The sequence below is a fragment of the Mangifera indica genome, chromosome 17 (genome assembly GCF_011075055.1).
Source record: "Mangifera indica cultivar Alphonso chromosome 17, CATAS_Mindica_2.1, whole genome shotgun sequence".
NCBI classification, from domain to species: domain Eukaryota; kingdom Viridiplantae; phylum Streptophyta; class Magnoliopsida; order Sapindales; family Anacardiaceae; genus Mangifera; species Mangifera indica.
In genome coordinates, this window is record NC_058153.1 from 4724864 (window position 1) to 4749788 (window position 24925).

The following is a 24925-nucleotide window of genomic DNA, read 5'->3' on the forward strand; positions in this document are numbered from 1 at the left end:
ACTTCTCATGTATAATATCAAAGAATGAAAATCGGTGCTATATTTTTAGTTAAAAAAATAAATCTTATTAAATGGAACTCATTTTTTTAAATTTAAGCAATTTATTTAACGATAACATTGTGCGTATATATTTTTAATATATAATTAAAGATATGTTGAATATTTAAATTATATATTAAAAATATGAATACATAATATTATTTTTTATTTAATTTCATTTAAAAATTTTGAAGCATATTTGCATTTTTTATTGGCTTGAAATAAAAAGGGTCTAAATTTAGTAGCCCATTACTTGAAGCTAGCAGCTCAGCCCGGCTCTCATGGATTACGGGGGAGAGGACATTAATCGTCAAGCGTGGCGTATTGATTATCATGAACATGAAGTACCCATCTTCGCTCATTCCATATTTCTACTTTTAACGAAATTTAACACCAACATCCAATACTTAAAGAATCAACAGCCTTCACAGCCGATTAAACATGGAATTGGTTACTTCATCCATCAATTGTACCACTATCTTCTCTCCACCAACGCTTGCTCGTCAAACGATACATTCTTTACAGTCCCAGCTGGTGTTTTCTGGGATAGCAAACAGAAGACCCACTTCTTTATCATTCTCAAATATAGTTTCCGACAATGGCTACGTGGGGCCCAAATTTGATACAAATCCTAATAACGGTAGATTATATAGAAGACTTGGTTCTTGCTTGGTCATCCCACAACTCAATGGCAAGAAGCCCCGTGCTATCATCCAATTCTTGGGAGGGGCTTTCATTGGAGCTGTTCCTGAAGTTACCTACAGGTTTCGTTTCGTTTTTGTTTTTTGGTTTTTTTTTTTTCCTTTTTAATGGTGTTGGAATTAGTAGTATGATGTGTTTGTTTTGTTGTAATTGGTTGTTGAAGTTATTTGAAAGAGCTATTGGCAAAAGAAGGGTTTCTATTAATATCAGTGCCGCACAATGTGACATTTGATCATGCTAAGGCTGCTAATCAAGTTTACGAGAGGTTTAATTCCTGCTTGGATACTATTCTCACTACTGGACTGCCCCATGCCAATTTAGCACCGGCTGATCTTGTTGACCTGCCTATTTTTTCTGTTGGTCACAGGTCAGTTCCTCATTTTTTACTGTCTTGATAATGAAGAAAATTTTATTTTGAGTTAGAGGATGAATATTACTTATATGATGTTGAACATTATATATAAATATACATTTTAAGAATATCATAAGGGAATACTCCAGTAAGATTACCGTGATTTTACTCCTGGAATGTTGCAATTTTTTTTCATTTTTAATGATTATACCTTTGGCAATTGGCATTCAAGTTTGATAAGCAATTCGCAGCAGCAAACTTATTTATTTGTTTTTACTTCTACCAGTGAGCACGTTGATGGTTGCAGTGGTACTGCAGATCAAGATCACATATTATCATTCTGTACTGTTTATAATGTATATTCATTTTGAAGTTTTGATTATGTCTACTCTTAGTATAACACTTGTTAGCCCTTGCTCAATCAAAATTTCACAAATGGGCTTGTTTGTAAGAGCACTAAATTAAGCTAGTAAATTGTTTTTACTCTTCATAAAATATTAGTATTAGAGGGAAATTTGATGTCTTCTTCTGGATCAACTGTTTTGTGATTTACTTTGCTGTCACTTATTTAGTTATTTATGTTTTTGAATGATTATGCAGTAATGGTGCACTTCTTCAAGTACTCACAGGCAGTTGTTTCTCTGAAAAGATACCAAAGGTTTGGTTTTTTTTGTTTTCCAAGTCTTAAAAGTTTACTTGTGTGAGTGGAAGTATTCTGAAAAATGGCTTGTAGATATTAGTTTCGGTTGCACAATGTGTGTTTGGAAGTTTTGTTGAGTTTTAAATAAGCAATTTGTGGAGTGTGACCAAGCATATTTATTTGTGTGGAAGGCTAATGCCATAATCTCATTCAACAACAGGCCGGCCACAGAGGCAGTACCATACTTTGAGCTGGTAATTATGTTTGTTTATTAATATTTAAGCTTTGATTTCCCATAAAATTTGTGGATATCTTTATGGAGGGCATATTCTTATTCTTGGATTCATGTGCATCTTATTTATTCCTGTAATCAAAGTCTTGTTAGATATATGATAAGACTGATTTAAATTCTCAGGACAGGACAGAATCAGGTCTTATCTTCATCATAGGAAACTAACTGAAATTTTTTCTGTTACCTAGGAGTATCTATACAACCATTCCTTCTTCTCGTTGACCATAATTAGTCTAACATGGGAAATTTATTAGGACCTGGGTTAGTGCAACCACATTTAATCAATCTATTATGAACCTTGAGCTTCTTACAAATGAAAGAAGGTTTCAACTTGCATAATTGTCATTGATTTAGTCAAATCAGAGTTGCACAATAAACGGCTGTAATTCTTCTGTGCAGTTGGGTCCTCTAGTTAATCAGATGATGCCAATTGTGGAAGCATCTCCTGTGTATTCAATGGCTAGGAGTGCCTCAGGTGCATCAAAATCTACCTCCTGCATATGCTAATTTCATGAAAATGTTAAGCAGTTTCCATGCTGGATTTTACATTTGTTAACTTGGATGATTGACTAACATTTTACCCGAATATGTGCTGTTTACTGTTCTCCATACATTGGGAAATCATGCCCTTGCTTTACAAGCATATCCATAATGTTTTGTATGGTTGAAACAGTATAGACAGGCCATGGTCTGAACTCTTAAAGAAAGGACTTTGGTATAGGGCATTGAATAAGTTTTTTCAATTTCACATATTGCTCAGATAAACCACTAATTTAAATTCATTGAGGTTAAGGTGGGTAAAGCTTCTGTTACCCTCGACATTAGGAATTATTACTATGGATCATCACTTCTTTTCCCAATCATCTCAATTGTGTTTTTATTTGTTTGGCTTCTCCTTATAAAATGCTCATCTGAGACGAATCACAATTATTGGATGTTACTGAAACAGCAATCTTCATATCATGTAATTTATGACATGTTACTTCTTTAACTGCAAATACTTATTTTATGCACATATGATTTTTTTTTCTAATGATCTATTTGTCATCATAACCCAAAAAATATAAAAAGGTGATGCATGGAAGGTGCTACTTGACACAGCTGGAGCAATGATACCAGACACTGATAAGGAATCTCTTGTTTCATTGAACAATTTTGTGGATCAATTGCCCTCAGTTTTTAATCAGGTATATTTTTATACCTGTAACACTAATGGAAAGAACTCAAACTTTTTGTTTCATTTCTTGTAGATTAGTTCTTTCTGCTCTCCACCTTTCAGCAGAAATATCACTGAATTAAAGCATTTTATTTGATAGATATCATTTGATTTTATGTAACAGGAAAATTATCTGCTTTTATTTGAATAAAACACCAGTTTTGCTTGGTTGGACATGCTTTCTTTACTTAACAATTATCTATGAGAATTTTATCAACTAATGGATATAGATAATGCTTGCTTTTGGTTGGTAGAACTTTTCCTGCCTTTCGCTCTTTTAACATTATTAAATTTCCCTTTAGTGGTAGGTTGGTAAACTTTTGGTTTCCTTCTAATGTTATCTGTTAGGTTACAGAAGGGGTATCAGAATTCAAGCCAACACCTTCTGAGAATCGGGATTGTTTTAAAAAGTCCTACAATGTACAACATACACTACTGGTATGCATGGTTTACTGTCTATTCCAGAATCTATATAATCTAGAGGGCTTTTATATTTATTTGGTATTTGTGTACATTTATGCTATTAGGTAAAGTTCAACTTCGATACAATTGATGATACAGATCTCCTTGAGGAGACTTTGAGACCTCGTGTAGAGTCTATAGGTGGGACCCTAGAAAAGGTTCAATTGAATGGTAACCATATCACACCATGCGTACAGGTAACACATGCAAAATTCAGTTTTCTTTCTTTTTTGGTTGGAGAAATTTTTTGCTTCTATATGATGTTGTAATGTAAGTTTAGGCAGCTCTTAGTGCAACTAAGGAGCCTCTTTTACACAATAATGAGGTGGCATAGAGCATCATATGAGGGTTGAGAGAGGCAATCTTCAGGAAGTTCTCCTGGAAGATTATGACAGTAATAGAGTTGATAATAAATATACTGAAGTAGTTAAAGAGGAAGAGGACAGTTGTGAGTATTTGCAAATAACAAGAGTAATGCAGGCTTGTATAATAAGAGTTATTTCGTCGGTTGAAAGTAAGGGGCTGTTTATAGGTTTACCTGGCTAATAAATAAGGGCAATTTTATGGACCCCATGAGAAATGTTTGGGTTAAAAGGCCAATGATATGATGTGTTCAGCCTTTATTGACAAACTCATTTTATTTATCATATCCATTACTTGAGTCTGAAGCTAGAACCCTAAAAGCTATTCCACTGGAGTCTGGAAAGAGCCTTGGGGAAATGAAGAAAGTTTTTCAGGCCCTCCTGCCTGTTATTAAGTTATGTTGGGCTCATTTACTGTGTTTTTTTAATTCAAATGTTGCTAGTTAAATGCTGGCTGAGATCATGCATGCAGAGTTTGTGATTCTTCTGGGTTAGTCATCGACTCATCAACTGATGCTGAAGCTCTAGAAGTTGTGACTGAGAATAATCCCTTCTAACTAATTCGAAACCATTCAAGCTAAATGAACTTTTTTTCTAATTATATGTTATATTGTTCTCTTTGAATCTTTTCACCTTCTGAACAAGCCCTTTTTCAGTAGTCCACATATTTTTATCATCATATCAATGATAGTCTTGAATTCTGGCCCTGTATCATCTGAAGTATGATCATTTGCCTTGCTGCATGATGCGTAGGATAGTTATATCCTTATATGCAACTGTGTTTGTGCTTTTTTTAATTAAATCTTAATTGAAAACTTAGAATGTTTATTATGATAATTTAACCGTAACTATTTCCTTTTTTCTTTCCACCTCAACAGGAACCAAAATGGCAAGCAGGTTCGGTGTACACTCCTGCTGATGCAATTGCTCAGGGCCTTAAAACTTTGTCACTAAATGAGATTAGATACCTTTCTAAAACTATAAGTGACTGGTTCAGACGTTTTGAAGATTGAAGTGCTATAGATTCAGTTCAGAATGATTCTACCAAATCTGTTCACGGGAAAAAGAATAATGTTACAGGGTTACTTTATACATAAAAAACTGCCATGTAAATACATTTCGATCTACACAGACTGTCCACATCAAAGGATAGTAAGGTGTGCATTTCTGCTGCCAGACCTGCCTCAGGTAGACCTAAGAATTCGTATAATTCTAACTGCAGTATGCTTAATCTGAATCCAAGAAACAACATTGTTCTGCTATGGAATTGGGGCAAAACTTAGCTTTAAATGTCACTTTGAATAAGTATACTGTCAATACGTTTTTATACACGTACTCTAGATTTTAGTTGGACATTACTCTCTATAAAGCTCCTTTTTGTCTTTTGGATTGTATCTTAGCCCTGCCTAATTGCTATGAATCCTTGGTCCAGCAAACTTACGTAGTCCCCTCAAACAGTGGGTGTACTTGAAAATGTTACTCTAGTGAACTTTTTCTGCAGGATTGTTCAGAGATGATCAATATATAAAAAGAAAGGAAAGGGAAGTTTTTGAGGGGATAGAGATCTCATTAGGTTGGATTCTGAGTTGAGCTTGTTTGAGTTCAAAAACGAGCTCAATTTGAATGAATTTAAAACGTGCTTGACTTAATTTTGAGCCTAAAAGTTAAATTTGAATGTTTGGTTTGTTAAGTTAATGAGTATGAAAAAATTTGATATGAATTGACTAAAATGATGTCGTTTTTACTAATACGCATTAAAACAATATTATTTTAATCATTTTTTGTTTGATTCGAACTTATGCCGAACGTAATTTTGACTCGCCCTAAATCAGTCGAGCTTGAATAACTTTGAGACTAGTTTGGCAAGCTTGAGTTTGATTTGAATCCAATACTAGTAATGAGCATTGTAGCACACTCTAGGATGGGCTTCTGGCTAAAATAATTGAGCAACCGCTGAAACGAAGTTCAAGTTTACGATTGCATTTATTTTTCGAGGAACTCAATACTTTTATGATTGAGAAAAACTTGAAACAGAACTTGCCGCCTTCAATTATCGGGAAAAAAAAGAGGGGCTTTCTGGAGGCCCTTGCGATCATGAAAAAACTCAACTAAGAATTAGAAGACTATAGATTCCCATCAGCCTGTAAGAGCCAATTAAGACGCAGCTGCCTTCACTTTCTCAATGAGGTCTGCTGCATCTTGAACTGTTGCAACATTCTCTGCTCCACCTTCTCCAATTGACACCCCAAATTGTTCTTCTAAAGCCATCATTATCTCCACCTGATCATCATAGTTTAAGCTTTAACCTTTAAATACAATCCACTACTTATACATATACTATAAATTTATTCAATAATTAGGATATACCGTGTCGAGGGAATCAGCACCCAAGTCAGCGAACTTGGTTTCAGGAGTCACCGTGCTCAAGTCTATTGACAATTGCTTAGCAATGGTGCTTTGAACAGTTTTCAGTGTCTCAGGTTGAGCCTGCAGGCCTCCGGTTTATAAGCTTAACGACAGAAGAATGACAAAGAAGATTATTATTCCAAAGTTTGGAGAGTAATTAGATTTAAACCCCTTACTGCAGAGCATGAAATTGCAGTCTTGAAGCATCTGGACCTTGTAGAAAACCTGTCAACAGTCTGGGAAAATTGGATTTTCGTAATGTGCTTCAGCCCACTAAACAAAGGACTTCCCTGCATTAAATTTTTTTACTCATTAGTCTCATTAACTAACACAAACACAACATTTTCATATATCAAGTTCATTAGTGATTATTATTAACAAGTTTGTTCAGTGTTTACAGTTGTGGAGAAGGTCTTCTGCACTGAAACAGAAGCTCTGGCTCCAGCAGCAGTGGCGGAAATGGTGGCGAAGGAACATGCAGGAGTTGCAAGAAAGGCAGCCATATATACTATTGATCAGCTAGCTAGTGAAATGACTTGAGCAACAAGGTGTAGCTGATCACAAGTTGATCACTGGTATGTATTAACAACTGATGTTTATAAAGGGAGTCTAAACTTGGAAATAGGTGAAGGAGATGATGATTCCAATGAGTTAATTTGTTTTGGGCGATGACTTCCATGTCCTGCGTCTGCTTATGTTTGTAATCTCCAAGCTGGCCTCAGTGCAGCAATTCTTGGCCTCCTCAGTCTTCTTTGATTTTGTGTCACAATGTGTGATTTAATGATCATAATGGTCTCTCTACAAATTTTGGCTTGCGTGCATAGTTCAATTGGATGTATTACGAGGAGACAAAAGAATAAATAATTGCCTCTAAAAAGTAGTTTGAGTGACAAAAGAGAAGATTTCAAACATCAAATAACAAACTCATGAATGTAGGCATATTATTGAGCCGTGTAAAATTTATGCGTCTTCTCTTCTTTTTTCTTTTTATTCCTTATTGTTTATTCCCCTAGTGTTCTAAATTAAATCTATTGATTGTGTGTTTAACTAAATATCTTGTAAGTAGAAATTGTCAAAAAGTGCAAGACTAGTGTTTTAGGATTTATAATTAAGAATTGACATCTAGTTCTACCAAATTTGAGATGCCAAGATTCTACAGATCGAAAATTGAATTATTGAAGTTGAAGCTGTGAGCAACCCTTGTGAAGGATGGATGTGAAAATTCTTTGAAAGGAAAGGATGAGAAGCTAGAAGAAATAACTGATGAATAATTCAAGAAGAAAGGTGAGTTAGCCATTACAAATATTTTATCTTGCACTAAATAAGTGATGGAGGACTAAGACATACCAATTGTAAAAAGAAAATAAGCCTACAATATGAAGGGAAAGAGTTTGGGAGAGTAATGAGATAAGAGAGAGGTTGGGTTAAAAAGATAAATGAAGACGTTGAGGAAACGAACCAAAGGCAAGAGAGAGGACGAGCGGATGATAAGACAACACGGTTGGCATGACATGGTAGAGTGATATGACATGCTTATATGATATGACGTGACATGTCTTCTAGTTGTGAGAGTTTAATTTAATTTAACTTTTCTAATATTAAATCTTTAATTTAAGGTTAGTTTCTTAGTGTAGTAAATATTTAATAGTTAATTAAATTTGTCAAAAGCCCTATTTTGAATTTGAGAATATTTTATATTTAAGAAGTGAAGTTTAATAAGAATAATTTGTGCTTAAGAAAAATTATTAAATACAATAAAGGGTTTTTAGGATTATTTGTTAGGAAAGTTCAACTTTATTTATAAGTTTATTAATATCATTTTCTAAATCATAGTTTCCAAGAATAAGTTTTTCTACTCTAGTTAAAGAAATAAGTTTATATAAAGGTACGAGTTTTGTAATTCAATCAATCAATTTATCAAATTATTAACAAAATTCAGTTGAATTTTTTTTAAGAAACATTATTTTCTTATATATTGTTCTTATTTATCCTTTCGTTCGTTGAATGATATCAATTTTTAATTATTTTTATAAACAATATCACAAACTCAACTACGTTTGTTAGTGTCAGGTGGTATAAGAGCATAAAGCCTATTACACTTGTTTTATGTCAATAACAAAGTTTTTTTTAGCATTTCAAAAAAAAAAAAAACTACAGCTAAGGTTAGATGTGCCAAATGGGTCAGGTGGCTTGAAGCCCAACATAATAAAATCAGACCTTATACTATAGCATATTGGGCCCAACCTATGGATCTTTTTGCCTAGGCCTAAACATAAGGTCTATGTGCTAGCTTGACTCATACTGTTCACATAATTAATAAAACAATTAATTAATTATAATATAAAATCTTTTAATTAAAATTAATAGGTAAATCTTATATATATTGGGTCAGGTCATGGGTTTTATAAATTTTGATCAATTGATTTAATCTGAAAATCTATTATTATTAAATTGGCCCATGAACCAAGTGGATTATGTTAGAGCCAAACTGACCTATTAACACCTCTATATGAGGTGAAGTCTACGTCAAATATGAGCTTTCTATGAAAGCAACTAAACAACCTAAAAATGGATGGTGAGCACTTGAATGACTTTAGCACTTTGATTAGCACATTGAATGACTTTAGCACCTTGATTAGCACATTAGCAGCTATTAAGGTGGTGGAAGATTGATGAAAAAGAAAAAGCTACTTTGTTGCTTTGTTCTCTGCTTGATTTGTGGGATTCCTGAGTCATAAAAAGGGGGGCATTTGAGGAAATATCATAGATTCAGGAATACAAATATAAGAAAATCTCAAGTTTGACCTATTGACGTCAAATTCAATTACTTCTCAGGTAGATACTGTTGAAGTTAAAAATTCATATGAAGACGAAGATATGTTGTTAATAAATTCGTAGGATATTATGAAACATGAATGGGCTTTAGATTTGGCTATTTCATTTCATATGACACCACATTGAAATTGGTTTCACACTTATCAATCATGTGAGGGTAGGGTTGGATTTAAGTCAAACCGAACTTTCACTACCCTAACTTCGAGTTTGAGCTCACTTTAATAGAGTCAAACTTGAACTCATTTCAAAGGTATTTAAATTTAGTTCGTTTGAGAGCAGTCGAATTTGAGTTCAAACTTGAACCAAGGTTTGAACTCAATTTGATATTATAACAATGTTATTTTAATACTTGTTGGTCAAAACGATATCGTTTTACTTGATTTTTATTGAATTTTTCAAATTCATGAACTTTACCAACCGAACACCTCTAAAACTCAAACTTGAGTTTGAGTTAAAAAAATATTAAATTCTTTGATTCGAACTCACTGGAACCGAATTCGTTTCAAGCTTGTTTAAACTAAATTTGATTCGAATTCAATCTTATACGAGGTTATTGTTTAAATTGGTGATAGCAACACATTTACAGTTGTTCGAATTACCATATTTGATAGTTTTACATATAGTATATCTAGTTTACAACATATACTAAATCTTCAAAAGAGTCTTCTATTACTGAAAACTTTTGATAAAGATGGATAAAATTTTTTTCGGAAAAAGTAAATTTAGGAGATATTATTATGACATATTCTGAATCACAATTAAAGGTACTTTTATATAAGAGAATTACTACCTGACTTAAAATTTGTTAATATAAATTTTTGGTAATATTATCTCGATACGAAGATTACAAGAACCACACTTGAGTTTCGAGAGCCTAAGGGCATATATTTTACACTTAGGATATTAATATACTATTATACTTTGTACGATTGTAACTGGAAGACATGGTGGTAACTTTACTATCAAATGATATAAATTTTAGGAGAACTATATTTCAAAAGCTAGATATTGAGATTAAAAAGTCTAAGATCATATAATTCTTATACTAAAAGTTTATACTTTCTAATATGAGATTCAAATCTCATACCTTACACTTGAAATCTTAACATATCTCTATAATAAACATCATAAAATTAGTTTCTCTTCATCCACTACTAGAAGTCAGAATGTTTGTGAGGCTCCGTTGCATCTCTTAGAGGTGCGAAGTATTTTATCTCATTTATTGACAATTTTTCTAAGAAATTTGGGTGTTTTGGCTCGAAAGAAAGGAAGTGTGAATACTTTTCTTGTTTCCCAGAATTTAAAGCTTTAGTTGGAGAATAAAAAAGGGACGATGATTAAGTGTCTGTTAATAGATGATGGAGGACAATACATACGTTCAGAGTTTTTGGAGCTTTATAATGAATTTAACATAACGAAAAACAAATGAAGGTCTCTAGCTATGCATAACAAAATGGAGTAGTTGAGCGAACTACTCCATTAATTTGCAGATTGGTCTAGTAGTTCATATGCATGTTTCCCACCACACCTTTGAATTTGCAAGATTCCTGAAGAGGTATAGTCTAGAGAGCCTATTAAATTAATCATTCATTCTTTCGTACATACGGATGCGATGATGTTTATGCGTGGATTCCTAAAGTTAAAAAGATGTAAGTTGGGGCTAAGGTCCAAAGAAGTGTTATTTTCCTGGCTATAAAGATGGAACCAAGGGATACACATTGTGGGACCCTACCCAGGGTGGACCTAGGCTTTGCGAGGGTAGGATCCAACCGACCCTCCAATTAAAAATACGTGTTTAAGAGTATTAATAAAATTATATATACTAATTTTGAGTATATAAATTATTCAATATTTGATATGTATCATTAAATAATTAAATAATTTTAAATTAAAAATAAAATAATCTTTAATTATATAATAACAGATTATATGTATATTTATTTGGGTATATAAAACTAAATATACATAATATTACTCATAACTAATATTTCCCAAATGTTAGAAAAATTCTTAATATAAGTTAAAAATTACTTATAATTTTGATTTTATAAAATCAAATAATTGTATGGTTTAATAACAGCTTAAGTAATTAATAAATATAAATAAAAGGTTATAGTTTTGACAAATAATATTAGTGATAGCTTTAAAATTTATTAAATATTTAATAAGAGCAGGTGTAATATATATATATATATATATATATATATATCGGTTACGTCTTCCCCTTAAAGCCATAATTGAATAGTTTCACCTATTAAAATGATTAAGTCGACCGGACAACATGCATTGTATTAAATTTGAAGTGTTAGCACCAGACCTGACAACCTCTAACCTGTAGTTATCTTGACCGTACACATATCAGCAAGATCGGATGAACATGCCGACTTAGCAAATACCTGATGGACATGCATATAGTTATCTTGACCATACACGTATCACTTATACCTGATGGACATACAAACTTAATAAATCATTAAACCCCACATATTCCTGGATTCTGACAAAGCCCTTAGCACTTGGCTATAAAAACCGAGAGGTGACAAAGGCGAAGGGATCTTCATCTTCTCTTTGATCATTCGGGCTCACCGAATGACTAAAAAAATGCACTAGAACTCTCTGCAATTGTTCTCTAAAAACAGTCTAAAAGATAAATAAAAAAATGTTATTATTTTATTATTTAATATTTATAGGACTGTGCAACCGGCCGCTCTAGCCTCTGTAAGTCATTTCTGACATGAACAACTGGGAATTATATTACTTGAGTTAAAAGAAACATGTATTTTTCACAGAGAAACAAAATTTAACGTATTTTCCTACGTATGATAAATTATGAGTGATGGATGATTGATCGAAATGAATGGCCTTTGATGGATGCTTCCTTGAATTAACACGAGCGTGCATGCACATACGCACAGACTCAACTGTTACTTCTTTTGAAGGCATGGCACTTATAACTAGGATTGAATTTGAGTCAAATATATTCTAACTAAATTCGATTCAAATAAATACAAACTCAAATTTGAGTTTAAAAGTTTAATATTATTAAGTTTGAGTTTTAAGAATGTTTGATTCGAAAAACTTGTAAACTTAAAAAATTCAATATGAATTATCTAAAACGATGTCATTTTGATTAATACATATTAAAATGACGTCGTTTTAGTATTGAGTGGAGCTCAAAACTTGATTTAAGTTTGAACTCAAGCTTTATTTTTGTTAAACGAGCCAAACTCGAACACCTTTGAAGTGAGTTCAAACTTGACACCGTTGAAACGAGTTCGGATTTGCATTCAAGTGAATTTAAAATGTAGCATCACCTTAATAGCAACAGAACAACAAATATATTAATTAATGAATGAATGAAGATGGACAAGGCGTGGATAATCGGCATCAGAATTCTCTATCTTCATTTTCTTGTGGTAAATAAATTGGAACGATGCACAATCACTTTCTCCTCTTGCATATACACATAAAATGGATTGATTTTGATAGATTTTGGTTGATGTCTCAGCAGCTTCTGCTAGAACTCATATTCACTCTCTGCAGAGTTGTGTTGGGTGGTTTAGTGATAGCGTTGATGGTGGAAGGTGGTTGCTGCAGATTAAATTGGAAGAATGGTCCCCGTGGGTGGTGGTGCTATTGCTGCTGCTGCTGTGCATGCATGCATGCATGCGCCAATTAACCCCATCCCCGCGCACTAATAGAGGAAAGTGACCACACGCTTTAAGGGTTAATTGGCTGTGTTGACGGCCGCCCCGCCCCTCCCTGCATCATCTTATGTTCCATAAATGTCTTCTTAATTTTACCACAAACACCAACACTCATTTAATAACCACTTGAATTATATATTAATTAAAAATTCTAAAATATTATATATAGAAGTATCATCATTAGACAAGCATCAAAAGTAATTTGAATAACAAAAAAAAAAGCTCATGTATAAAAAGGACATAGATTTTGGCAAATATGGTTGGTCTAATAATGGTGGGTGAAGGACCATAGCTTTTGTCAAATATGGTTGGCAATATTGGCTTCATCTTCAAACGCTTAACATTAATAATTGTCACCCGTTAGGTTTCTGTTACTTATATGACGTTGCCATCAGTTTGATTCTTCAAATTGTAATGTATCTAGAACTACCAATTAACTTACAATTAAGAATATGAGGTCCCTGTCTAGAGGTGACTATGGGTTAGATGGCGTTGGTCTAAGCAGAAGCTTGGCATTACCTGAAAATGAGGTGGATCGAATTAAAGTTTCACAGAATGATTCGTAGCTCAAAAAGACACATTTCACAAAAGTTGTTCTATTTAAAGTTTATAAAAACATGATCTATCATTTTGTAGGTCATACCCTAAGTCTTGAAATTTAGTAGGTCGATCGGTCAAAGCCTATTATCGGTTTTATATGTTACTTTTTTTAAGATTCTCATGTGATATCATTTGATAAATTATGTACATTGTGAGATAATTCCTTATGGATATTATCATATATCATATTTGATCATTGATAGACACATATATTGTTTGATATTATTGATGTGATTTCTTATTATTAATTGATATATACAATTTAGAATCTTACACATAAAGGTCAAAGTAACAATGATTAGAGTTTAATAAGATTCATGGTACGAGTGTGTAAAAATAATAATATAAATGAATTGAGACAAATTAAAGAAAAAAATGTCACACTAAAGTTTTTACACGGTTTGACTCGATGTCAAAATATTTATTATTTCTATATTACTTGTCAAAGTAATGATAATTAGAGTCTAAAAAGACTCAAGTATGTTGCAAATGTGCAAAAATGATAATAAAGATGAACTGAGATAAATTAAAAAAAAAAATGTTACACTAAAGTTTTTACTTGGTTTGGTTAGGTGATTAGAAGACCCATTATTTCTATGTGACCTATTAAGATTATTGGAATATTTGAAAATTTTCACTCTAATCAGACCGTCATGAGTAATATAATCTTAATATACCAAGAGAGTGATAACCCAAGACTCCCATTTTTAACATCACGTTCAAGTCAGCCCTCAAAGATGGTTGGGGTTACATTGAAAAATTATTTATTTTTAAATTGAAGAAAGAGTATTGAGGAGGAGACGAGACGGAACATGAAAGTGAGGAAGCTGAAGAAATTGGGTTCAGGTGGCAGGCTTTTTTCGGCGGTGGCAGGGTAAGGGTGGGGCCGGGGCTGCCAAAAATTGTCCATCTCCGATAATTCCACGTGGCAAAGTTTTTTTTCCGATTGGAGGCTTTAGGTTCAGCTCATGTGGCAACGTGCGCTCACATCATCACCCAAATTACCCCTTGATTATCACCCGTCACATCATCTCCCTCAGTATTTGCAGCAACGTAACCCCACAACGCTACAGAGCTTTTAAATTGCAACGAAATTACCTAAAACCCCCTATTAAATAGAATAATTACTATCAAGCAATAGCCACGCACACATTCAACGAATGAACAGTGATGAAAGGCCCCAATAATTACCATAGCCGTCTCATCAATGACTCGAACCTGCCCTCTGCAACTCTTGTTCAGAGAAAAATCTAAAAGAGTAATAGTGATTTAATATTAACAGCCATTGCTCGTATGGTGCAGGCGTGTGAAACAGACAGCCAGCCTGCAAGCTCACAGCTAGCTGAGCCACTCAGAATGCTGCTTCTTCTAAATCCTGCGGGGAGCTAGAGAGTTGAATTTTTGACGTAAAAAGGATAAAAGGGGCAATATAGACAGTGGTGTGAATGGAATCCGAAGAAAAAACAAGAGAGAGAAAATATAAAGAAAAAGGGTTTGCAGTTGGATGTGATTCGTGGAAGCTATCTGAAGCTGAAGCATCAATGGATTGGTTGAAGATGGTTTTCATATGCATCTTTATCCATAAGTAAGAGAAAAAACTGCTTCTTTTCTCTCTCTTTCATGCAATCTTTTACAATTATATTTATTTTATTTTATGCTGCTAGATGGAGTGTACTGTTTGTATCTTATCTGTTTCTCTGTGTGTTCAGATGTAAGCAAGACTAAAAGTTTCACACTTTGACGAAGGAGGATTATTTCTTTCCTTTTTCTCTTTCAACTTGTGCCCACACAGTTGTTTGTCAATATTGGTTCGTATTTTGATCTTATATTTGCCGGAAGAATTGCTTGAACATTATATAAAAATAAGCCTGTAACTGGGATTAAGGTTTTATTAAATTTTGTCATTGAAACCTCTCTTTTTGTCGCCTCTTTGATGATTGTTAAGGCTACATATCTAGGTTTGCAAACGTTGCTATTTATTTCCTGGCTAAAAGACTTATTCCCATGCAAGTTTTAGTTCATATCTAAACAGCAGATACAGAATTTCAAAAATTTAAATATTCACTCGTCATCTAATTTTTATTAAATTTTTAATTAATTATAAAAATAAAACTGTCATTTTATAATTAACATTAAACTAAATAAAATTATAACTTATTTTTCTTTTTAGTTTAAAAAATTAACAATTTTTCTCTATCTAAAACTTTAAAAACTTGCATTTTCCTCTGAGGATTTGATTTTTTCAAATCCAGTGACCACTCTAGAAAAAATCAAACCCTAAAGAGAAAATATAAATTTTTAAACTTTTAAACAAAAAAAAATTATTAGTTTTTTAAATTAAAAAATAATATATAATTTTTATTTGTTTTAATAATAATTATAAAATAATAATTTTATCCTTATAACTAACTAAAAAATTTGACAAAAGTTAAATGATAAATACGTATTTAAGTTTTTAAAACTTCGTAAATATATGTTTGAAAATAAACTAAAACTTGGGTGGCAATAAGTCCTTTGGCCTTATTTTCTTTGGAGTAGAATGGCTGAAACTTTAGCTAAACTTGTTCCTTTGTGGGTTGAGAATAGTATGAATTTCCCAGTGTTTTGTCATGAAGATTAGGAATATGTAGAGTTAGTAATTTGCGAAAAAGACATTGAGGATGCTATTGGTTTTACTAATATTTTGTTACAAAAAAGGAAAAATTACACAAATATAAATTATTTTAAAAATTACGTGACATAAATTATTACATGTTGCATAGATGGTAGATTTTCCACCATATGTAGTAAATTTTGACATTAAATAGAAATGCATTTAATGGAAGGAGATGAAGCTCAGTAGCAAATTTAGAAAATTTTGGTGGGAATGCAATAAATGAAGTCTGGAGGCCAGCAGGAAATTGGCTATATAAAGGACCTTTCCCTTCTTCATTCGGCTGTAACAATTTCACAATCTTCTTGCTTTCTGTTTCTTCACTCTTACTTTCTTCTTCTTATTTTGCAGCCTTGAGTTAATAAAATTATTCTTCCATTCTTCAATTAATCATCTTGAAATTTGTTTATCTTATATTTATAATATTACCTAATTTTATTGTATTAATGTTTGATAGGAGATCATAAAATAATATTAATATATTATTTTATTTAAATATTATTAAATATAATTATTTTAAAATATTAATAAAATAATATTATTTAAATAATCTACTGATATGAAAATCCTGTAAATAAATATTACCTATGGATTTAGCAAGTTAAAATGTAAATTATTCATGTTTAATTTACATTTTAGATACTTTATTTTGAATTTATGAATCTAAAATATATATTTTATACATATATAATATTAAAAGCATATTTTTTATTTTTTTTATGTTTTCGTTTTTTTATGAATTTTTAAAAATATGAAAACGTTTCTAACATTTTCAATTAATTACTATAATACTATAATTATATAAAATCAAAATTTCAATTTTTTGTCATTAAAATCTTAAATAGGTATTTTATGTTTTCAATGGTTCAATGAAAGTATTCTATGGATCTCTTATACACGTTTAATTTTTTATAAATCTCCTATACATGCTTAGTTTTCTTAGCTTAAATATCAATAAATCATAATATTTCGATAATGATTTGATACAAAATTCATAAAATAATAATTTTTATGATAATTAAATTTTGATTATATATTATATCATATTGAGTTTAATAATCAATTATATACTTTATATTTAAATTGTTATATTAATTTTAATTAGAAGATTTATAAAAAGTATTAAAATTATTATTAATATTATTATATATTTAAAAATATATTATTAAAAATATATTATATTAAATTCGTATATATACATATTTTATATATTTTTTATATCTGAATTTTTGTCTTTTTTATAAATATATTTTTTTATTATTTATTATATTATATTTATATGATCTTGTATTATTTCTTTCTGCTTCCGTATTTACTAAGTAAGCTTATGAGTGGTTGGTTTAAATTATCTGTCAAGACTTTCAATTTAGGCTGGGGCTGGTTGACAAATAAGGGTAAGCTGCACATGAGATGGGCATATTGAAAAATGCGTCTTTTGGACCTCGAATTCTGTGTCCTATTTTTTTTTGGAACCATTAATACTGTTAAAACTTTTACTACCAATAAATACAAAACATTTATAAAATAGGTTACAACTTCCATAACAATAAATACGCCAAAGGACTTACTCTCACCTAGGGTTAGATTCGATTTGAGTTTATTTGAATTTGAATTTAAACTTAGTTCGATAAGCTCAAAATAAGCCAACCCTATACGAGTTTAGCCAAGTTCAAGCTCGAACTACTGATCAAATTTTTCAATTAAAAATTTTGATACAAAACGACGTCATTTTAATCTATATGTATTAAAACGACGTCGTTTTAATAACAAAAAACAAGCTGAGCCAAGTTCGAGTTTGGTTTCTCGAACTCAAGTTCAGCTATATATAAACCGAGCTGAGCTCGAGCTTGACTTGAATCCAACCCTACTCCCATCCAAGGTTTAGTGTATATCCAAATTAATTTTTGTAAAATTTTAAAAATTTAAATACTTATTTATCTATTAAATTTAAATATTATTATTAAGATAAAATCATTATTTACAAAAAAAAAAAAGCATTTTCTCCCCTATGATTTGATTTTTTCCAAGCCACAATTTTTTTAGTGACGTCTACAAAACAATTAGCTGTTGACCAACCTTCCCACTACCTCCCTCCTTAGTAGTTTCTTGACATAAAAATCACTGAAATTTTGGTCGAAATGGTCAGACAACGTTGCACAAATCTATGTGATGTCGCGCGAATTTGTGTATTGATTGGATGATGCACATGTTTGCACGTCATTCGATTGAACAAAACATAGATTTGTGTTACATCTTTTGGCTATTTTAATTGGATTTTTGATGATTTTCACATTAGAAAACCATTGAGGAGGAAGGTGGTGAGAAGCCTGGTTGACAATCTTTTTGGAGATGTCGTCGAAAAGTGGTGACTTGGAAAAAAATCAAACCCTAGGAGGAAAAACACAACTTTTCAAAGTTTGAATGAGGTAAAATTATTACTTTTTAAAACTAAATGGGGAGAAAATGAGATAATTTTTGTTTTTTTCAAAAATTTTTAATAAAAAACAATTTTACCCTCAATAGAAACAATCAAATTTAACAGATGAGTGAATGTTTGAATTTTCAAAACTTTGCATATATGAGTTTGGTATACACTAAACCTTGGGTGCGATAAGTCTTTTGGCCTAATAAATAAGGATAGTTGATTAGTATATTGGCATATAATCCATAACTACATTTCAAATTTAAGAGAGGAACAGTCAATTCTTACAAAGCTGTTAATATTCAAAGCTATCTATGGTCCCCTACAAGACATTGACAGAAAGAGCGTGTGATTGAAGGGATAGAGTGTTTGAAAAAAATCTACCCTCTAGAATTTCCTTAGCATTGAGCTGCATATCCTGTAAATTTTCAGATTTGACAAATGATGGTCATAATAATTTCATAATTTGAATGTTTTGGCTTGGTCATTATTTTTGTAGCCGCAAGAGCCTGATGCTCAATGTAAATGCAAGTTGTATTTGTCCATTTAAATGATAAAAAGACAAGATATGATCATGCAAGTGGTTGCGCTGCTGTTTGATTCGAATTAAATTTATTCAGATTTGAAAACAAGTTTGGTTGAAATAAGTGTGAAAGAAGTTTGGTTTAAATATAAATTAAAGCATAAGTTTGAGGGGTCTTTGACTCACAAAGCTTACGATCCTAAAATAATTCAATACAAATCAATTAAAAAATATTATTTTAATTAATACATATAAAAATAAGATCATTTTAATCATTTTTTTTATTACTTATAATACTGAATCAAAGCTCAAACAATTTTGAAAGTAGCTCAATGAGATCAAGCTCAATATTCCTCAAACCGAATCAAATTTGATTTAACTCGATTAAATATAAGTCTAATAGACCTGAATGCTTAGTTTGCCATTATTTTGTCGTTAAGCCTTATATATATATATAGGCAATCAATTGCATTTTACCTGACATTCAACTTGCTTGTGTGTTGAATTGATTGAACCGTCTACTTTCTAAATAACAAAGTCTCCACAATAATAAGACTGTGATAGCTCTGATGGCTGTATCTTGGCGGCTATAGATAATGTTTGTGGCAGAATTTCTGTCGACAGGCTAACTTTTAGAGGGAAATTGGCTATTTCTTGAAAGCTACATGCCTGAATACTCACTTAACTTCAGAATCATTTTTCCATAGCTTGTAATTTTGGTGTTCAGCATTCCATAATTGTGGAGTGGAATATATCATGTTTGGTTGACAGAAAGGTAATCGAAATTTTATTATTATTATTATTTTATTCGATTGATAATAATAAAATATTATCATATTTTTTTATTGTTAATAATAATATAAAATGATAATATAAGAATTAATTTGATTATTATCACTATTATAGATATTAAATTATACTGATCAAACGTACTTTTTATAAATTTATTTAGATTACCAGGCAAAGACTGCACCACCCTGATCCTGTTTTGCCTGCCGTATAGCTCAACTGGGCATCTTTGTTTGAGGTGAAAAACATACATGGATATGTCTCAATCTATATAGTAGGAGGGGTTTGTATATTTCTGTTTGTTGTTAAATTACTATTATTTTTGGGATGAAATGCAGCATTTTGCCCCCCATGCACCCAGCAATTTGATCTTGTGAGCAAACAGTGTCAGTGTCCGATTGAATGGAAAAACTGATGTTATTCTAAACATGATTGAGTTTGTGATTTGTGAGATGAAGAAGCTCTTTTGTTTTATATTTACAGCAGTAAAAAGGTAGGCTTTAGTTTCACTGTTGTTGCTGCCTCAAAACTCTGGTAAAAGACAGAAGCCATGCCTCTGGCTCTGCCACCACCAGTTTAGAATAAGATGTCGAAGGTAAATGTTTAGCCCAAAAGACAATTTTGATTTACTTGATTCAATAATTATGAAATTGATCATTAGAGTAAGAATTTTAATTGTTTGGTGTGGTTAATTCAACTCCAAAGAAATGATCTAATTTAAAATAGGGTTTTTTGTTTAAAAAAAAAATATTATAAGGGGATAAAAAAGAAGGGTATGGAGCATTTCTGTCTTTAACATATCATCGAACACCTGTACAAAAGGTCCAAGTTCTCTGTTTTTATCAACAGACTGAAATCATGTTGAACAAATTGTTTTAAACAGAATAATTGGAATTCTTCTCTTCCTTCCCAAACAAGGGAAATACTAAAAGAGAAAGTGACAACAGTAATGGAGATTCTTCTGTCAGTATCGATAAGCTTTTGCTGACGTTTTTAGAGCCTGGTCCCATCATGCTTGCTAGCAAGATACCAGAATGCCCATATATCTTCTATGCCTAATTTGCCCACTGGGTATGGTTAATACTTTTATTTCAGGAAATCTACCAGCCAATCACCATCCCATTACCAAAAGTACTTTATTTTTTCATGGGACCAATACTTTTCTTTTACATATTCTCCCTGCAAATAATTACATCACCTCAAACAGGTGAAATCTTATATCTAATTAGGTAAAATTTTAAGTTTAGTTATTAGTCTCATAACTTGTATTAGATAAATTAATAATTTAATTTCAAAATAATATCAAAAGAGATTTGAATCTTTGATTTCATATGTGAAATTTTACTCTTTGATTCAAACTCAGCGAGACATTAGAGGAACTTCACTTGGAAGCATTGCAGCCAATAGTTGATCAGGCCCCTTATAAATATAGCAGAAAGAAAAGGGTAGCCTAGTAACTGCATAATTAAGGCGGCTTATGAAACAATAATATATGTGGTTTGCCAAATGAGGGAAATATCAAAAGAATTTAAAAACCCAATCCTGCCCCGAAACTAGTATTTATAACACCCATGAGGACCTCAGGGGTACTGCGGATCAGCCTCTGCCCCTCTGCCCCTCTGCCTTGCGTACTTTTTCTCTCAGAACATAGAAGGTAAAAAAAAAAAAAACATGATCTTTCCAAACCTTCTCTCTCTGCATTTCTAAAGTGAGAGAGAGAGATGAGGGGTAGTTCTTCAACGCGAGAAAGCAAAGGAGGATTGGAAATTGACAGAAAGCTGAATAATAGTAAGCTGAAAGTTGAGCCTCACCTCTCTGGTGCTTATATTCGCAGCCTTGTGAAGCAACTTACCTCATCAAGGACCAAAGACCCCATGAACCCTGATTGTGCTGATGGTGATCATAGTGTTTCTGCCCAAAATTTAGCCAAATTTGGTGAAGGATTTAGTGAAACCCCGAAAGACCAGCCACCCCAACAACCTCAACAGCATAAAAAAAAAGTTAGGAGGAGACTTCACGCCAGTAGGCCTTACCAAGAAAGGCTTCTAAACATGGCTGAGGCTAGGAGAGAGATTGTGACTGCACTCAAGTTCCATAGGGCTGCTATGAAACAAGCCAGTGAGCAACAACTAGAGCGACACCAAAAACAACAGTCACAACCCTTACAACCATCACCTCTACAAATTTTTGAACAGGAAGGCAAGATAAAATCTAGGAGAAATCCTAGAATATACCCCTCAAACACTTCCAATTTCACAAATTATTTAGACAATCTTTCATATTCATCTTTCTCTAATTTTCCTCCCCCTCCTCCTGTTTCACAAGTTCCTCCTCATACTTTTTCTGAAACCTTAAATTTTACTCTTCCAAACCAAACCTTGGGCCTAAACCTCAATCTTCATGATTTCAACGACTTAGACATATCTCTTTACCAGAGCAGCAACAACCCATCAATCTACTCTTCCTCATCTCCATCATCATCTTCTTCTCCTACTCCTTCATTTGCTACTGAAGAACATCCTTCAGCTGCAATTGGGGGCCCATCTGGTGTTTCTGATGTTTCGGGATCCTGCGGTTTCGGAACTGGGTTACATCCAGCAATGAATGATGAGAGAATGGCTGAGATCAGATCACTCGGAGAACAACATCAGATAGAGTGGAATGATACAATGAATTTGATGACATCGGCTTGGTGGTTCAAGTTCTCCGAGACCATGGAACTTGAACCTGAACCTGAAGAAATGAAGAGAGAGGAAGATGGGTTCCATCCGTTCGATGAAGTCATGGAGTTCCCTAACTGGTTGAACGCAAATGAGAGCTGCCTGCAACAACATCTCAGTGATAACTGCCCAGATGACTACCTCCAAGATCCTGCCTTGCCCTGGTAATTTTCCATTTGAAAACCTCAATTTTGAAGCCGTTGAAATGTTTTATGTTCATGCATTTATACCCCTAATTCAATCTGTTTCTGAATAGTACTTTCAAAGTTACAACTTCGAATTTTTGAGATATTCTTAATAGAAATCAGGTGAAAGATGAGGGTTTCATCAAGTATATGATAAGAACTACTAAGGCACTGGTGGCATCTACAGTTCCGTCTGTCCAAATAAAAGTTTTTAAATTTTTTTTCTTTTAATCTTTTGCTTATTGGGATGCCAGTAAGAAAAGTTGTTGATGTATGATAAGTTTATTGATTCTGTTTCTGTTTTCATCTTGTAAAATTTTGATGAACAGCATGGATATTGGGGAATTTGAAGGAATGGACAGCGAATGGCTAGCTTGACAAGGATTGAATTTTTTTTGTCAATAAAATCTTTGTCACCCTTCTCTCTCCTTTTTTTATCCCCTATTTGGTAGTGTTTTAGAAACTTTCTTCAAATAAGGCTTGCAAAGATGTTGAAATTGGCAAGCCATAGACGAAAATAATGGAAGAAAAGGGCATGTTTTTCTTCCTCACCAATGTCTTAATACACAATATATCAATATATGTAAAAGTAGCTCTCATATCTAAATATTCTATAAATGTTATTTGATTGAATGAGTGCATGAGTCATGTCCTTTTTTTTTTTTTAAAACTAATATGAAAGTTCTAATATTTTACAGTTTTGTTAATCTTTAATGTTTGGAGTCATGTCCTTTAATGGGAATAAATTTCAATTCTGGGAAGTGTGGAACTGCCATCTGGGTCTGTGATTCCACTGTGATATGAATTCATTTTGGTTGAATTCTTTTATTCCATTCTGTCACTGAATCTTTTTGGTACGATTGCCCAAGGAACCCAGAAAAGAGGTAAAGAAAGATTGGAAAAATGAACATGGATAGTAACATTCAGCAGACTTTATCACTATTCCAATTCACTCAAGAAAAGGACGGGTTATACCATACTGGCTCCGATGCAACCTAGCGTCTAAGGATTGGGCCAACTCGCTAGCATGGTAAGGTCTGCAATGCAACCCAAGGCTTGCTGGTTGTGTTGTTGTGGGCTTTAACAAGTTGGTCTGTTTACGTTTACAGGTTGGTTGACAAAATTATTTATTTTCATATTTTTTTAATTGTAATTATTTTTAATTTTTAATTTTTATTTAGGTCATTGTATAAGTTTGGCCCGTGAGTCTTAGCTTAAGGCCTTGACACAGCTTGCATGACCCATAGGTAGGCGGTGTCAAAAATGAGGGACCTGTAACCTGGCCTACTGTCATGCGGCCTAAGATTATAAAAGCAAGCAAAGAAGAGAAAGAGATTTATCATTAATTAAGACGACATTTAATATCTTATTCTTATAGAAAAACTAATTTGCAAAACTCAAAAAATCTATGTAGAAACTGCAAATGTGGAATATATTTATTTATATTAAGTAATATAGTACACAAAGAGTAGGCTTGGATACGATTTGGGTCGGTCCAGTCTCAAAAATTCGATTCGAATTTGTTTGATTTGAATCAACCCAAATTCAAATTGAAAGAATCGGTTCATTTTTTAAACTGAATCGAATTCGAATTAAAAGGTTTTCGACTCAGTTTGGCTTGAATTAGAAGTTTGAATTAATTCGAATTTATAGCTCAGTTTTTATTTGAATTTGTGGCTCAAATAAGTAATTTTAAATATTATTTGAGTAAAATAACGTCGTTTTGTCAATAAATCACAAATTTGAGCCATTAATCAGAACTGTAAATTTAAATTATCAATTCAAACCATTTATTCAAGCTATAAAATTGATTTTGCGAATGAATTTCAATTTTGGGAACTGTGGAACCACCAGCTGGGTCCGTAATACCTCTGTAATAGGAATTCATTGTGGTTGAATTCTTTTCTTCCATTCTGTCACTGAATCTTTTTGGTACAACTGCCCAAGGTACCCAGAAAAGAGGTAAAGAAAGACTGGAAAAATGAACATGGATACAGTAACATTCAGCACACTTTATCAT

General features: G+C 32.4%; 3 protein-coding genes across 4 annotated transcripts; 2 read left to right on the forward strand and 1 right to left on the reverse strand.

Moving 5' to 3' along the window:
- Window positions 1-298: 298 nt before the first annotated feature.
- On the forward strand, window positions 299-5459 carry LOC123200950. 2 transcript variants are annotated; one of them, XM_044616371.1, is made up of 9 exons: window positions 302-803; window positions 905-1108; window positions 1694-1751; window positions 1925-1987; window positions 2425-2500; window positions 3097-3212; window positions 3590-3679; window positions 3769-3900; window positions 4944-5459. In XM_044616371.1, exons 1-9 carry the CDS (start codon window positions 481-483, stop codon window positions 5076-5078), a joined length of 1197 nt encoding a protein of 398 aa, XP_044472306.1. In that variant the 5' UTR covers window positions 302-480; the 3' UTR covers window positions 5079-5459. The 2 variants fall into 2 exon arrangements, with proteins under 2 accessions (XP_044472307.1, XP_044472306.1); XM_044616372.1 differs by lacking the exon at window positions 3769-3900 and having other exon boundaries at window positions 299-803.
- A 760-nt stretch (window positions 5460-6219) lies between these two features.
- Window positions 6220-6974, reverse strand: LOC123200881 (acyl carrier protein, chloroplastic-like). Its single transcript, XM_044616263.1, has 4 exons — window positions 6870-6974; window positions 6648-6761; window positions 6433-6552; window positions 6220-6345 (listed from the first exon to the last, which is right to left on the reverse strand). Exons 1-4 carry the CDS (start codon window positions 6972-6974, stop codon window positions 6220-6222), a joined length of 465 nt encoding a protein of 154 aa, XP_044472198.1.
- A 14633-nt stretch (window positions 6975-21607) lies between these two features.
- On the forward strand, window positions 21608-23541 carry LOC123200408. The gene is made up of 2 exons (XM_044615571.1): window positions 21608-22884; window positions 23235-23541. The coding sequence occupies exons 1-2, from the start codon at window positions 21722-21724 to the stop codon at window positions 23281-23283; spliced, it is 1212 nt and encodes a 403-aa protein (XP_044471506.1). The 5' UTR covers window positions 21608-21721; the 3' UTR covers window positions 23284-23541.
- The last annotated feature ends 1384 nt before the right edge of the window (window positions 23542-24925 follow it).

Excerpts from the sequence above, each read along its gene's own strand:
- LOC123200950 (XM_044616371.1), top strand. The coding sequence starts at position 481 with ATGGAATTGGTTACTTCATCCATCAATTGTACCACTATCTTCTCTCCA. Across the intron at positions 1,988-2,424 it reads CAGTACCATACTTTGAGCTG|TTGGGTCCTCTAGTTAATCA; the intron begins GTAATTATGTTT and ends TCTTCTGTGCAG. Across the intron at positions 3,213-3,589 it reads TGCCCTCAGTTTTTAATCAG|GTTACAGAAGGGGTATCAGA; the intron begins GTATATTTTTAT and ends GTTATCTGTTAG.
- LOC123200881 (XM_044616263.1), bottom strand. The coding sequence starts at position 6,974 with ATGGCTGCCTTTCTTGCAACTCCTGCATGTTCCTTCGCCACCATTTCC. Across the intron at positions 6,762-6,869 it reads AGAAGACCTTCTCCACAACT|GGAAGTCCTTTGTTTAGTGG; the intron begins GTAAACACTGAA and ends AATTTAATGCAG. Across the intron at positions 6,553-6,647 it reads CTGCAATTTCATGCTCTGCA|GCTCAACCTGAGACACTGAA; the intron begins GTAAGGGGTTTA and ends GGAGGCCTGCAG.
- LOC123200408 (XM_044615571.1), top strand. The coding sequence starts at position 21,722 with ATGAGGGGTAGTTCTTCAACGCGAGAAAGCAAAGGAGGATTGGAAATT. Across the intron at positions 22,885-23,234 it reads CAAGATCCTGCCTTGCCCTG|CATGGATATTGGGGAATTTG; the intron begins GTAATTTTCCAT and ends TTTGATGAACAG.